This window comes from Phoca vitulina, unplaced genomic scaffold (genome assembly GCF_004348235.1).
Source record: "Phoca vitulina isolate PV1807 unplaced genomic scaffold, GSC_HSeal_1.0 scaffold20, whole genome shotgun sequence".
Lineage (NCBI taxonomy): Eukaryota > Metazoa > Chordata > Mammalia > Carnivora > Phocidae > Phoca > Phoca vitulina.
In genome coordinates this window covers 29,903,462-29,919,359 of record NW_022589723.1, presented here as the reverse complement: position 1 = coordinate 29,919,359, position 15,898 = coordinate 29,903,462, and the positions used below count along the sequence as shown (strand labels likewise).

The 15,898-nt window shown below is 47.9% G+C and overlaps 1 protein-coding gene across 2 annotated transcripts in view; it reads left to right on the top strand.

Moving 5' to 3' along the window:
- DAPK2 (death associated protein kinase 2) overlaps window positions 1-15,898 on the top strand; it is a 114,421-nt gene that overhangs the window by 49,424 nt on the left and 49,099 nt on the right. For both annotated transcript variants that reach the window (XM_032417430.1, XM_032417429.1), the window contains exon 3: window positions 12,958-13,179. In XM_032417430.1, the coding sequence (XP_032273321.1) occupies window positions 12,958-13,179 (222 nt within the window). The remainder of the gene's footprint in view (window positions 1-12,957; window positions 13,180-15,898) is intronic.

Below are 15,898 nucleotides of genomic sequence, written 5' to 3'. Positions count from 1 at the left end.
CTGCAATCAGCCGGGAGGGTGGGGGGCATTGCCAGGAGGAAAAGTGAGGTGACTTTGAAGAAAGGAGCAGGTGTGGGGGATGAGAGATGGTGGTGGTTCTCCTGGGCCTGTGCAGTAAGTTTGAAGGTATAACCTGAATCGAGTGCCTGGGTGACCAACCAAGTGACGAGTTTCACCCCAAGGCACAGGGCACTTCCCTTCACGGTGCCCCTAAAGCACAGCATCTGGGTGATTGAAGTGACAGGAGGAGGGAGAGGTAAAGGGGAAAAACTGGTTAACACCACCTAATGCTGAGAAGACGTGAAGCTCCTTTGTAGACAATACAATCAGTTGGGGGAAATATTTGCAACATATGTGACAAATGGTTAATACCACAAACATATAAAGAACTTGCATAGACACTAAGAGAAAGGCAAACTCTCCAGTAGAAAAATTAGCAAAGCATATATGAGTATGCAGTTCAGATCACCCATAAACATAGGAAAAGATGTTCATTCTCACTAATAATCAATTACGCGTTAATTACCTTCTTTTTACAAGTTAATTAACTTAATTCAAGTTAAAACAACAATGAGATATCATCTTTTGCGTATCTAAATGGTAAAGCTGAAAAAAGTCATGAGCCAGTATTTGGCCAAATGCATGTAGGGTGGGGAATGCAGGGGCTGACAATATTTATGGCTGTTCGGAGTCTTAGTAGCACAGTCTGTCTGGAGGATAATTTGTCAGCATGAAAAACCTTAAGAATCTATATAACCTTTGGCTAAGGATTCTATTCCCTGGAATTTATCTTAAGGAAAGAAAATCAGGGATGTATACAAAGATTTATATGTAAGGGTATTTAAAACAGTGTTATTAATTACATTAAAACTTGGAGGTAATTATAAATGTCCAAAATTAAGAATTTGCTTTTAAAACCATGGTTTATCTGTATGATGGGATATTATGTAGCCATTCAAAATCAGGTAGTAAAAGAATTTTTAATTATGTAGAAAAATGTGAAGTGGATATATTGTTAAGTAAAGCATGTAAAAAAACAGGTTCCAAAATATACTTATGGTGTCATTCCAGTTACATTAAAAAAAATTTAAGAAACAAATAGAAAAGACTATATGATGCGCTGAAAAAATCCAGAGAGCAGACACCAAATGATAACAATGGTTATCTCAGGAAGGCATGATTAAGGACAGTTTTTAGCCTCCTTTTTGTGCTTTTCTGTGTTTTCTTTCTTTTCTCTTAGATAATGAACATGCTGCTTTTGTAATCAAAAGAAAGTACCAGGGGGCACCTGGGTGGCTCAGTCGTTAAGTGTCTGCCTTCGGCTCAGGTCATGATCCCGGGGTCCTGGGATCGAGGCCCGCATCGGGCTCCCTACTCGGCGGGAAGCCTGCTTCTCCCTCTCCCACTCCCCCGGCTTGTGTTCCCTCTCTCACTATCTCTCTCTCTGTCAAATAAATAAATTTAGGAAAAAAAAAAAAAAGAAAGTACCAGGAACATGTTCTTTTTTAAGCGAATCTGCCAGTAAGGACTCCTGCTACATTGAGGGCTGGCTGTGGGGGATAAACTTCACCATACTTCCTGCTGCCTCAGTTTAAATCTTCCTTTCTCCAATCTCTGCATCCTTGCCAACATCTGTTGTTTCCTGAGTTGTTAATTTTAGCCCTTGTGTGAGGTGGTATCTCATTGTGGATTTGGTTTGTGTTTCCCTGATGCCAAGTGATGTTGGGCTTTTTTTCATGGGCCTGTTAACCATTTGGATGCGGAGAAAGGGGAACCCTCTTACACTGGTGGTGGGAATGCAAGCTGGTGCAGCCACTCTGGAAAACAGTATGGAGGTTCCTCAGAAAGTTAAAAATAGAGCTACCCTACGACCCAGCAATTGCACTACTAGGTGTTTATCCACAGGATGCAAACGTAGTGATTCGAAGGGGCACCTGCACCCCAATGTTTATAGCAGCAATGTCCTCAATAGCCAAACTACGGAAAGAGCCCAGATGTCCAGTGACAGATGAATGGATAAAGAAGATGTGGTATAGGGCGCCTGGGTGGCTCAGTTGGTTAAGCGACTGCCTTCGGCTCAGGTCATGATCCTGGAGTCCCGGGATCGAGTCCCGCATTGGGCTCCCTGCTCAGCGGGGAGTCTGCTTCTCCCTCTGACCCTCCTCCCTCTGGTGCTCTCTGTCTCTCATTCTCTCTCTCGCAATTAAATAAATAAAATCTTTAAAAAAAAAAAACAAAACAAAGAAGATGTGGTATATATCTACAATGGAATACTACTCAACCATCAAAAATAATGATACTTTGCCATTTGTAGTAATGGGGATGGAATTAGAGGGTATTATGCTAAGTGAAATAAGTATACCATATGATTTCACTCCTGTGTGGAATTTAAGAACAAAACATGAACATAGGGGAAGGGAAGGAAAAATAAAATTAGATAAAGATGGAGAGGGAGGCAAACCATAAGAGATTCTTAACTCTAGGAAACCAAGTGGGTTGCTGGAGGGAAGGTGGGGTGGGGATGGGGTAACTGGGTGATGGGCATTAAAGAGGGCACTTGATGTATTGAGCACTGGGTGTTATATGCAACTGATGAATCACTAAATTCCACCCCGGAAACTAATAATACAGTATATATTAACTAAATTGAATTTAAGTAGAGAATTTTAAAAAAAGAAGAAAAAGCATTTTCCTTTCTGTAGGCACTGGCTGCCTCCCTGCTGCGTGCTTGGTGCTGAGTGGGGTCTGTGAGAGTTCTTACTCTCCAGGCTCTTAGGGGCTGGTTAGTGGTGAAGGGCTAAGGTGCATGCCCAGGTCATTTGCTATAGAAATGCCTTTGGCCTTTGGTGTGTTCAGCATTTTGATGTTAATATAAAGATTGTATAGGGGCATCTTGCTGAGAGTGCCTGAGATCTGCTTTCCTTACCTGAAGCCCTAATACCCCTCTTTGGACATTTACTTGGTTAACGTGTGACTGGTAAGTCTCAGTAGCCTCAACGCATGGCTGGGCCCTATGCAGAGGGAAATGCAGAAGTCACCCCCTCTGTCTCAAGCTGATAGATCCATGTGACATACTGGCCTGCGTCAGAGAATCCTTAGAGGGCGAGCTGGGATGGAGGTAGGGACCTGAACGAGACATCTGGTCTAACGCTTCATTTTTCGGATGAGAAAACTGAGGCCCCAAGAGAGAAGAGAACTTGGTAGTTGGTGACATACCCAGGACTCTTAACCTTGTGCTCTGCCCACACTCATAGCCCTGAGTGTTTGGGAGATGTGATCTGAGACATTGTCAAGTAATGGCAAGGAAGCAAACTTTGGGATAAAAAATTCACCGAAATTCTGAGAAACAGAGGATGGCAAGGAACTGAACATATCATTGAAGAAGTTGCAACAAGAATTCCTAGGACATTAAGATCCAGGGGGACAGGGACGCCTGGGTGGCTCAGTCAGTTAAGTGTCTGCCTTAAGCTCAGGTCATGAACCCAGGGTCCTGGGATCGAGCCCTGCATTGGGCTCCCTGCTCAGTGGGGAGTCTGCTTCTCCCTCTCCCTCTGCCCCCCCTCCCTGCTCATTCTTTCTCTCTCTCAAATAAGTAAATAAAATCTTAAAAAAAAAAAAAAAGATCCAGTGGTACAGAAGAGAACCAACAAGAAATAACTGGTCATGATTGGTTCACACACCCACATTCACATACACAGACACACATAGTCAGTTCTTTGCAGAGCCACTTGTTTGGTGTGTATTTTAGGAAAGTGGAAAGACCTTTTTATCTCCGAGGAATTTCTCCACTTGTCCACTGTGGGCCTAAACTTGCCACCTTGAAGCCCCTCTTGGTCAAGGATGCTGTTAAAATATGAATGTGTTGCTTTGGAAGGAGATCAGGTAACCCTTGGGAATCCTTTATCACTTTCTGTGAATTATGGAAAGGATCCCAGAGTGATGTGGGCCACGGGGAGGTGAAGGTTCACAGGAGACAGGCTGGGCACAGAACTCTCACCAGAGGGGAGGAGACTGGCAAGTCGGGAGGGAGGGATTGTAGAAGATAAACTGCTCATTTCACCATTTCCTGAGGATGGCCCTGGACCCCCACAGGAATAGCAGAACCTCAACCATCTTGGATTTTTCTGTCTTCCTTTGCAGTCCCGTTCTTGCTCTGCACTGTGAGCTCATGCTTAAGGTCTCATCCGTTATGGTCCAGCCTCTTGGGCTTTGCCAGGCTTCAAAGGCCAATTGGCTGACATTTCTAGGATCAAGCTAGCTGACCTGTTCTGTTGAAGTTCTTTCGCTAATCAAACGTACATCTGATTATCAGGAACCAGGTGGTGAGAAGGGGGCCCAGCCCAAGTGAACATCGTTGTTGGCTGACCACTTGCTCTCCTCTTCCCTCCGATCCCACAAAGAGGAGAGGAAAGGACAAATGTAGCTTTCTGATGTATCTCCTTGACAAAGTGGCCACTTTGCCACTTGCCAGCAAGGAAGTGAGGTAGAGAGGTGGTGACTTGGGGCCTCCACAGAATAGAGCATTCGTGTCTCGCTCTCTGCTTCTCCAACTTTGGTGAGCGGTTTTCCCTTTGCCAGTCTGGATCCAGTTTTTTCTGCCAGGCCTGGTTCAAATCCTGCTAGCTCCATAAGGCTTCCGCTGACCCCCTGTCAGCTGGTACTTGTCCTTCTCTGCAGTTTCTGTTTGCCCACTCACTTGACCCTGAGGCAGATATCTCGTACACACCCATGCGATGTTTCTTTTTCCATTAGTGTGTGTCTCATCTCCCCAGTAAGCCTTGCAAGTTGTGGGGTGTGTGATGCTTAGAGCACTTAGGACACTGACCAATAAATGAGGAATGGAGGAATGAATGAGAGAATGGATGGATAGGGGAATGGGCACTTAGGTGGATGGTGGGGGTGGTATAGGGGGGCGGGGAGCTAGGCAGGTGAGTGGGTGGAAGGCTCCAAGCCCAACACTGTATTATGTAACCTACTTCATGTCAGCGTCCAGAACCTAGACTTTACACTAAGGGATATGCCAGAGGACACTGAGCTGTATTTTCAGTCAAAACCGTTCTCTATATAGCCAAGTCCCCCTTAAATCAGGCCTCCCTTATTTCAGGTCTTGGACTTGTGGGCTCAGGTTCATTTGACAACAGCATTAAAAGGTGCTTATACTTAAAAATAGATTCGGAAAAGTAATCATACCTCAGCCTGACTTGGCTGTGCTCAACAATTCCTTCCTTTTTGTGCTTTAGGAGGTTTTCTTCGGACAGGAAAAAAAAAAAGGCCAGAGGAAGGAAGTTAGTCTGCAGGGAATCCAGTGAGCTAACCCGTGAGCGCAGCTACCCTAGGCCAGCATGAGCGACCCTGTGACTCTGTGGACGGGGCCGCCGGTGGGTCAGGCCTCGGCTCCCTGGACACTTGTGGTCCCTGATTCTTATCCTCTGTGTATGCCTTACTGTTGACCCTGACCTTGGCTTGGTTGGAGTGACTTCTTGAAAGACTAGATAATAATTTTGAGAATGTTTTCTGCTTATCTCTCTCACTCTCTCTCTTTTTTTTTTTTTCCATTTACAGTTTGGAACTGTTTGGGGATCAGCAAAGGGCATGTTGCCACATTGTACCGTGTACTTCTCAGATTGTGTTTCCTGGAGCTCTCGGGGTTCTACGAAGCCTGTTAGGCATTAGGGGGTGGGCTCTGAGTCGGTGGGTTCCCAGTGCCCCTCCCCCCAAGGAAGCACAGTTTTTTTATCTTTTTTACCTGTTGGGCTTCTGTGCAAGGTGTATTGGAGAGAGGGTTCCACACCTCAAGCAAATTTAAGCACCGATGTCAGAAGACTACAAAGGTGTTGGCAACATGGTCAGAGAGGAGAAGCAGGTTCATCAGCCAGCAGGCTTGGCTCACTAGCTGGGAGAAAGGGCCATTTGAAGGGCTCTGGGCACTCTGTGTTTGCATGTCTGGTGCTGATGTTTCTGTCTGCTCCGGAGTCTCCGCTTGCCTCGGGCTGGTTTGGATGCTGCTCCTGGACGCCTCACACTCCTTGCTTGCCCGCCTACTTCTTGATGGAGAAGAAGTTGCCTGCTTGGCTTTTGGTAAATTTTTTTTTTTTTTAAAGATTTTATTTATTTATTTGAGAGACAGAGAGAGCACAAGAGGGGGGAGCGGGAGAGGGAGAAGCAGACTCCCCGCTGAGCAGGGACCCCAATGCGGGACTCAATCCCGGGACTCCAGGATCATGACCTGAGCTGAAGGCAGTTGCTCAACCAACTGAGCCACCCAGGTGCCCTGGCTTTTGGTAAATCTTTGCTCCTTACCCTTATCTCTGGCCTGGAATTCTGACCTGCTTCCTGCTCTGATTTCTCGTAACTTTATATTTCTTCGCCCTATTTTGGCTTCCCGGCTATCTGGTTTCTTGCCCTGTCCTTGAGTAACTGTGTCCCAAGTGTCTTCTGTCTTCCTGGATCCTGGCATCACCTGGGAACCCTGCTTTTCCTGCCATGGCCCCCCCAGCCCTATCTATTTGTAAGCTGGGATCTGAGGATGCAGTTTGTTGGGGCTGAGTCGGGTTCAAGGACAGGCTGGGATTGGAACACGGGGACCAGGATCTGGATGTGGTGATCCAATAGATGGAAAGAAAAGAGACTTTATATCCATGGAGAAGTCACACTTCACATAGTGCTTTTATACACGGGTCTCATTTCATTCTCATTACAATCTGGTGAGACTGGGACATTCTTATGTCTATCTTAACACACAAAGGATGTGATTTACTGAAGGTAGAACTGAAAGTAGAACCTGGGTCTTTGGACTCTTAAATCCTGGGCTAGGGCAGAGGAGATAAGAACAGGTTGAGTGCTAAGGCAGTGAGGAGAAGGATCTTGTTCATGGGAATTAGGAGTAGCCTGACTAGGGGTTGGATGTATTGGTAATAGGAGGGAAATAAGAGGGAGGGCAGCCACAGAGGCCCCACAGTCAAAGGTGGCCAGGCAGATGGGTAAGGAGGGGCTCCATGACACCATCCCCAGACAGGCTGTTGCATGGGATCGGGGTGTGAGTCCTCTGGGATCAGGCTGATCTGGTTTCTACAGACTACAGATTTGACCTGCCTTTTTTTTTTTTTTTTTAAAGATTTTATTTATTTATTTTGAGAGAGAGTGAGAGAGAGACAGAGCATGTGCTGGGGGAGGGGCAGAGGGAGAGAGGAGAACCTCAAACAGACTCCACAAGCAGCCTCCGTGCTGAGCGCAGAGCCTGATGTGGGGCTCAATCTCATGACCCTGAGATCATGACCTGAGCCAAAATCAAGAGTCGGATGCTTAACTGACTGAACCACCCAGACGCCCCATGGCCCATGCCTTTGAAACATGTTAGCTGGAGGGCCCATTCCCTCACCTGCTGGGCTGCACTTGGAGTGGCCTTGACTGGGAAGCATCTAAGCATTATCCCTGCTCCATGGCCCTGAAAACTTGCAGGGTAATTCCAGAGGAATCATGGCTTATTGTTCTGCAGTGTGGGGAGAGGAACGATTCTGACCGCTTGGGGGAACCGGGAGGAGGAACCTGGTCTCCACATCCCTGTGCCTTGGAACGCTTCCCATTTGCCACCACTCCGCTCACATGGCATCTCGTCCCTGGGTTTGCATTCTATGCAGCCCTGCCTCCTCTCTACCTTAATAAACTGGTGACTTTGGGTTAGGTTCCTAAACTCATGGACCCTTTAAAGTTGACTGAGAAAGGAAGTGAGTTAGGTCTGCTCTATTCCTAGACCTTACAAAACACCTTAGCAGCCCGCCTCTGGTGATTGCCAGAGCAAGTCTGGTTGGCTGGGGCTTACCATGGAAGGTAGGGGTGGGTGGGCAGAGGATTTGGTCTCCTCGATGCAGGTCCTGATGGGTGCATTTTCTTTTGAAAATGAACACCAACAATAAAATCAAATAAAAATAAGTCTGCTTTTTATTTTCACTGTCCATGTGCAATTCTAAATAATATCAGTGATCAAATACTCCTCTCTTCTGGGGTGTGCCCCTCTCCCCATTGCTTGGTACACTACTGAAACTAGAGTCAGGAGATGTGGTTTCATGTCCAAGCCCCACTGTCAGGGCTGGCTCCCTGGCCAAACCATCAAGTCACTTCCCTTTGCCTCTGTTTTCTTTTCTGTGAAATGGAACTATGAAGAATACCTGCAAATATTAAAAGAGAGAATAAATATAAAGTTAGCTTATAAAGAGAAAAGCTGCATATAAATGTAGTATCCACATTGTCATACAAAATCTAAATGGTATGAGATCTGGGTCATGTTCAGGTTATTCTTCTTTGGCAGTGAAGAATTTGGGGGTGATCGAGCCAGGCTCTTCCATGAAGTTGAGGAGCTGGTGTTGGAGAGGTAACACTGTTTCTGGCACTGAGAAACTGTTCTAGGTTTATGCCTTTTCATCTGATTCTTGGGCAGACAATAGGGCACCCTCATGGGGTGCCACCCTGGGCCCTGCTGAATTGCTGAACGAGGCCCATCTGTCTCACTCTCTAGGCAGGTTGCTCCATCTTCCTGGGGTGCTGAATGAGTGAGGAGCTGAGCCCTCTGCCTGGGAAGAGGGGTGTGTTCCTGACTTAATTGCGGGAGAATGTGCTGGCAGAAATACGGAGACTAGTTTGTGTCTGGTGGATTGCCTGTCCGTCACTAAACCATGCTCTGTGACTTCTGCAAGCCAGCCCGAGGCACAGAGCTACACACACACACACACACACACACACACACACACACACACCGCCCCATGCCTCCTGCCCTTCTACAGTGCTAGATATCTGGTAAAGGCCTTTCTCAGGCATCGTTAGCATTTCCCCTGTGACATGGGGACTCCCGCTTGACAAGGAAGGAAATTGAAGCCCAGGGAGTTGAACAGGCTGCCCCAGGGCAGGGTAGGGCTCTGACTGGAACCCACAGGGAGAATGAAGGGAAAGCCTTGTACTTCTGTTCAGTTTGTCATGGGCTCTTTGGAGCTTTCTGACAGAAGCTTTCTGAGGGGAGACCCATCCCGTGAGGCTCTGATGGCAGGACCAGGAATTGATCAGCCTGACTGCCAGCCCTTTGCTGCGTGACACCATGGGTTGGGTATTGACCGTTTGCAATGTGGGAGGGGGTGGGGCAAGAGGATTGCAACGTGCATGCTTTGCACATGTGTGTCAATGTTTCAGCATTCCCATAATTTCTGATTTAGTATTGGCAATGACTTTCATTAGAGATTGGGTTCCCTCTCTGGATGGCACCTTGGGTGGCTCTGTCCTAACCTAGAGAGGCCCTCACTGCCTACCCCTTGCCCCCATAGCCTAGCTGGGCAACTTCTGCACTGTGTGCCTGAACCCCTGGCTTTGGAGCATCCTAATGGGCAGATGGGGGCCCATCCATGGGTCAACAGGGCATAATAGAGAGTCGCCTCAGCTCTGATTTTTTTTTTTCTATCTCAGCTCTGATTTTTGCATTTGCTGTGGATACAGTGACCAGGACGTGCCCGAATGTAAACTTCCACTCCTGGTACCCCCAAAGCCTAGGGTCATCTTCTGTCTTGATTTGGAACAGTTCAATGCCAGACCCGTCAAGCAGAAACTGTCCGGGTGGGAGAGACAACACTCCCCCTCCTCCTTCCCGTCCTCCCCATCCTCCTTCCCTCGAATGTCAGATCAAAGAACTAAGGGAGAGGGTAATATATGAATACTGGAAAAGACAAGGCATAAAATGAGTGACAGCAGTACAATTTCTTCTCTGTAAAATGCAGAGAATCAGAAGACTGTTGCCCCCGGTGCACACCAGTCACCTGGGAGGTTTTTAAATAGCTCAGTTCCTGGACGGCAGCCCACCCAGACCCAGGAGATGGGAATCTTTGGGGATAGACCCAGGCAGCCAGGTTTGAAATCCCCTGGGTGATTCCGGTGTACAGCCAGTTGAGAACCATTGCTTGAAGGGTTAAAAGAGTTGGTTAACTGCTTAGGACAAAGATATGGCTGTGCACTAGAATCATAAGGACTTTTAAAATGACACTGATTCCCTGGCCACATAGTACACACCATGTAAATCAGTGGCTTCTGTGGTGTCTCTAGCGTGGCCTTCCTAGGAGCAATAAACTAGTAACAGTTGGAATAGCTATCATTCCTTAGAGCTGACCATGGGCCAGCATTGCGGATATTTCCAGTCACCATGATTCCCTAGTAGGGAGTCATGATTCCCATTTTACAGATGAGGAAACCGATGCTCAGAGAAGGTAGCCACTTACCTCAGATGACAGCGTAAGTTTTCTGAGTCCAAGCCTGTTTGCCCTGGAAGGCTGCTTTTGCTGCCCAAAGCCTCGCAGCCTAGGGGCTGGCCCTCATGGAGCATATTCTGCCCTCTTCCCAGTAATGGCCCAACAAGAAGGGCAAACTCATCAATGGCCCAGGCTCTCCGTGGGCTCTCCTTGGACTCCCCAGGGCAGGTTGACTGGAGGATCCCTCCCCCAGGAAGAGAGGGGAGATGAGTGGTGTTGCTTGGTATTTGGCTCTGTTATTCACCCACTCTCAAAATACCTGCTTTTAGTGGGAAGAAATGGCCTGTATATTAGGACTGACCCCAGTCACCTCTCATTGCTACAGTTGCTCTCACAAGGGGAAAACTCAACCAGGAAAAGCAAACACTCATTTGCTTTTTTGAGACTTTGAGGAATTTTTAAGTCATGTGATATAGAAAAATGCCTCTGTTTCCCTCATAAGTCAAAGTGGGGGGGGGGCTATCTCAAGGTGACTTGAAATATTTCTCTCTGCTTTACAAAAACTCTGCGCCTGCATGTCTATGTTCTGTAAGCTTAAACAAAATGCTTAAAATCCTTAAGCTTTGGTTTCACCCCTCAGTCAGCTAGAAAGAATGAGCCCTGTCTGCCCTTAGGGCTGCTGATGCCAGGCCCCTGAGATGTCAGAGAAAAGAAAAGCATGGCCGTCCTGACATTGAGACTCACAGTTGCCTAGGACTAGAAGCTTTGTCAGGTGTTTGCTATCTCCCATTAAGGGACCCAATGTCCCTGAGGCCCAAAGTAGCTCCAAGGGACCAGCTGTGTTAGAGATCTCACTAACTGTGTTCACTTTGGCTTTGAGAGGCCTGGCTTCACTCCACCTGCGTCAGCCCCTCGTGTGTAGACAACTAGGAGCCAATATCAGGTCGTAAATAGCTGAAACTTTAGAATTAGTAGACAATGTAATATAAATTTTGTTCCATAAAGCCATCCCTGTCCAGCCTAGACCAGCCCCCAGGATCTTCTCTTTCCCCAGAGCTTCCCCTCTACCTGATGTCTGTGCCTTTGGTCCCTGCCCATTATGCCCCAGTACAGGGCCCCGCACAGGGCAGACACTCAGGCAGCACGGAGTGAATGGAGGATGAGGGGATGGAGAGATACGGGAATATGTGTCTGGTGACGTCCTAAGGTGGTTGCCATAGAATGCTATTTAAGTGTTGGCATATCTATTCCTTGCTTGCTCTACTTGACTTTTTTTTTTTTTTTTCCACTTAGGTTTATTTTGAAGGCTGTCTCACTGAGGATTATTCTAGGAATGGAGTGGTTCAGATGTGATGCTATTTTCTGAGGTTGAGGCAAATATCTGGAGAATTTCATTGTGTGTAACTCTTACCCCAGAGCCACTAAGAGAGTACATCCTGTGTGTGGAGTATGGTGCTCCCTTATTAAGCCATTAAGCTGAGCCTGAAAACTTTCTGAGTTCTGTCTTAAGCAGTGGCTATTGTGGGTGAGAAAACATGGGGCACTTGTGGAAAATGATGGAAGAGGGGTGGGAGGACCCAGAAGGGGGGGACCACTGGCCCATCTCCAGGGATTTTGAGCTGCCCACCCACCTTGCCCACCTGAACTGAGATGTGAACAGAAGGCTGCTGCCCTTCCCTGTGGAGTGGGCTGTCCTTGGAGCACTCAGAGAAGCTGGCTCAGGGCCACCTGCCATTGGCATGGATGCCATCTCATGGTTGCTGTATTGGTCCCCAGAGTGAAGCATTTCTAGGCTCAAACCTGAAGGGCACGAAGCACAGTCTTGACTTCTATAACTACTTAGTGGCTTTGTGGACAGTGGGCTGAGCACCGGGCTTGGCCATTAACTCTGTGTTGACCTCACACTTCTCACTTGACCTCTCCTGTGCGTCAGTTTTCTAACACTTTATAACCCTGTGGTCCCATTAGCCCTCTCACCATGACGAACTCCCACTTATGGTTGTTAACAGTATTAGGCTGCCTCCACCCACCCCTGCCTCCACCTCTACCCCACCAACCCAGCCAGCATGTCCTCTGGCCTTGTCGTTACTTTAAGTGCATCACCCTCATCTTTGCTCTGTTCCCTTACTGAGGACCTGCTTTGGTCAGCTCATTGAGATTTTATTTGTTGGGAGGAGGTTGGGAGCAGAGGTACAAACATAAGAATATAGGGAATATAGAGAAATCACAATTAAATGGATGAATTTGTACTTGTATCCAGATAAGGCAGACCCAAATGAATAACTGTTACCATTAGTATTTTGACCATGCTGATCTGATCTTTATGTTTTTCCTTTCTGATCTTTACATTACATAGTATAAGTCTCTGGACCCTGTGATTTTACCTAGTGGATACTGGACTCGGGTTCTAACTGAGACTTAGGAACGATGAGGCTGTGTCATCATCATCAAATCAATAACCTTTCAGAGCCTCAGTGGTCACATCGGTACACTGGGAATGACAATACTAACGTTCATTCCTAGTAAAGGCAAAGGATTCATATGAACAAAAGGGAAGCCCAGGACCTGCCCCACTTCAGCCACGGGTTAACAGGCAGGTGGGGATGCTGGCTGGTGGCATGACTTGTCCTACCCTCGTAGAATGACTCTGAATTAGTGTGGCCTGGGGGCTGACAACTGGGTCACTTCCTAGATGGACACAGTAACACCCCGATTGTGCCGATCTGTGTCCCCACAGCGGCCAGTTTGCCATTGTGAAGAAGTGCCGAGAGAAAAGCACAGGGCTGGAGTACGCGGCCAAGTTCATCAAAAAGCGGCAGAGCCGGGCCAGCCGGCGGGGCGTGTGCCGGGAGGAGATTGAGCGGGAGGTGAGCATCCTGCGGCAGGTGCTGCACCCCAACGTCATCACGCTGCACGACGTCTTTGAGAACCGCACCGACGTGGTGCTCATCCTTGAGCTGTGAGTGGGTGCTCGGGACCCCTGGCGGGCAGCGGGGGCAGGTAGGGTGGTGGATGGTGCGACCACAGGCCCCAAAGGGCAGCAGCAAGCAGACCTAAGCTCAGCCCAGAGGCGATGAAGTCACAGGTGGGTGGTTTCCCTTGGTTACCGAACCCTCCCCCCCCCCCCCCCCCCGCAACCTGGGTCAAAGGTAGGTGGGTTTGCTGAGTAGCAGGGACAGAGGGCTAGGGTCTAGGTCTGGCTTTCATTGGACCCTGGGGTTAAAAGGGAAGCAAAGGCTGGTGCTGGGGTCGTTTCCTGGCTGGAGAGCACGTGGGAGGACGGTGGGGGGCGGGGTGTAAGAAGGCAGTGGGAGGGAAGGAGAGACTGTCCGGGAGGGGTCTTCTCTATGAGGAGGAGAGAAGCAAACATCTTCCAGGCTCTGCAAAGCCCTTCTCCAGCGCTTTCCTGGGGGAAAAAAAAAAATCCCCACATTTGTGCTCTTTGATGCCTTCATTATCATAATAATAGCTATAATTGAGAGAGCCCTACTGAAAGCCAACCATTTGTCAGGTGCTTCATGTTTGCCATCTTGTTCAGTCCTCACAGAGACTCTTGAGGAAAGTGTCCTACGAACATGGAGGGGTTCCTTTGTATTCACTGTACTGAGCACTTCTGTTACCTTACTTAATCTTCCTAACAATCTTCTCACACAGAGGTTCTTATTATCCCCATTTTACAGACAAGAACTTGAGTCCACACTGCTTGTGTGGACAGCTATGAGCATGAGGTGGCCTTATGCTGGCCTAGCCGGGGAAGATGTCACAGTCTGGTGATACCAAGACTCCAGGGGTTGGCCACCTGGTGTCCCTCCTGGACGTGTGTCCATGGAATGGGGAGATGGGGCCCTGGCAGACAAGAGTTTGAGTTGGACCGTGGCACAAGTCACAATGGCTGTGACCAGTCAAGCAACAAGACTGGTGTTGGGAATGTTCTGAGCCTCAGAGGCATGCATGCATCTGCTGGTTAACAGAGGGGTGGTGGCATTTGTTTGGTAATCCCTGACTTTGTGACCTTGGGCAAAGCACCTCCCTCCTTTGAGCTTCAGCTCTCATCTGTACATGTGGCGGCCATCCTTAGCCTGCCTACAGGTTGGGTGGACCACCTGACATTTGCAATAAGTCTAATTTGAGAGCTAAGCCCTTGTCTTACCAGGATATAGATTTATGTAGCAGATGGGCATTTGCATACTCTTGCATTTGATGCTTAAATTATCCATCTCACTGTTTAAATGCATAGGCTCACCCCTGCTATTCCTTTCTCACTCCAGCGTCTTCCACGTCTCTCCCATGGACCTCTCAGTCAGTTGCACTAGTTGGCGTAGAAACTGCCTGACTCAGCAAGCCTGGGGGCATCCCGCAGGTGTGGTCAGCCATGTGGACAGCCCGAGGTGTGGCATGCCGTGGGGCTCAGGGTCAGCAGTGGGCACACTGGTTCCCAGCAGAGTGACAAGCCCACCTCTGCTGGGAAGGCGAGGCCACTGCCTTAAAAAACTTTCCAGCAACTGAAAAGAAATTACATTCGTAATCCTACCGCCTAAACAAAACACCCATTTGTGTTTTCTGTGGTTCCTCTCAGTCTTTATCTATTTGTATACAATCATTGCACTTGTACAATTTCTTGCTCTACTTCTCCCCCCTCAGTTAGCATAATTTCACAAAAAGGTTTTTTCTTTTAACTGAGGGTTTCATGTTTCCTTGAATCACATACTTGTATATCCCTATTGTTGGACATTTGGTTTTTATTTCCACAGCTTTTAACCATTACAGATTTTATTGCCATAAAACAACTTTCTTCCCATAATTTCCCATTTTTCTTTTGAATTAATCCTTTTGGATCAATTCCCAGGAAGGGGATGAGCAGGCTGACATTTGTGGGGCTCTTGATATCCTTACTTTCACAGGATGGTGTTAGTTAACCAGCATGACCTACAATATAGGAACATTCCTATTTGCCTGCAGCCTTACCAGCCCTGGGTCATTTGTTTTAAAGCAGGATTCATTATTTATTGACCTTTATAGTTATAAAATGATTCTTTCTTGTCATTTTTATTTTTATAAAATTAAAGAATTTTATTCTTTAATTGCTTGGGAGATCGCCTGCTTCTCCCTGCTCGTAGAACCCTAGGAGTTGGGGTCTGGGATGCTCTTGAGATGTCCCTGTTCCTCCCAGCAAGGCTCGTGGTCAGCAACGGTTATGTGCCCTCTTCTAGTAAGCTGTCACCGTCCACACCACCATTTGCACACTGGTTTCACACTGGTGAATTGCATGAGCTGCCATGCTTGCTCAGATGTGTGTATTCATAGTTTCTCTGTCTCCTCATTTTCTTTCAAGCTGTCTCACTGTTCTCAGGGTGCCTGTCTAGGGAGTGCTAGGGATTGCCAAGGCGCTGCTGAAACCATATGTGCCCGGGGTCTGAGAGGGAGGACCTCCTGAGAGAGAAGGGCTTTTCGTGGGCTTTTGTGTTTGGACTTGGTGACCCCTGTTGGGCTGATCAGCAGCCTTTGGCTGCCCGGTCCTCATGGTGCCCTAATAGGTCAATGGGTTTGCCCAGTGCGGAAACATGAGTATTAGTGCCTGCCTGTTCCGTTGAAATGGCAGGTCTTGTGGATGGGCCTATCCCAGTCCCACTGCCCCTCTTAGCAACTGTGGTCTGGTGCCGGGCATGCTCTGCTTTCTG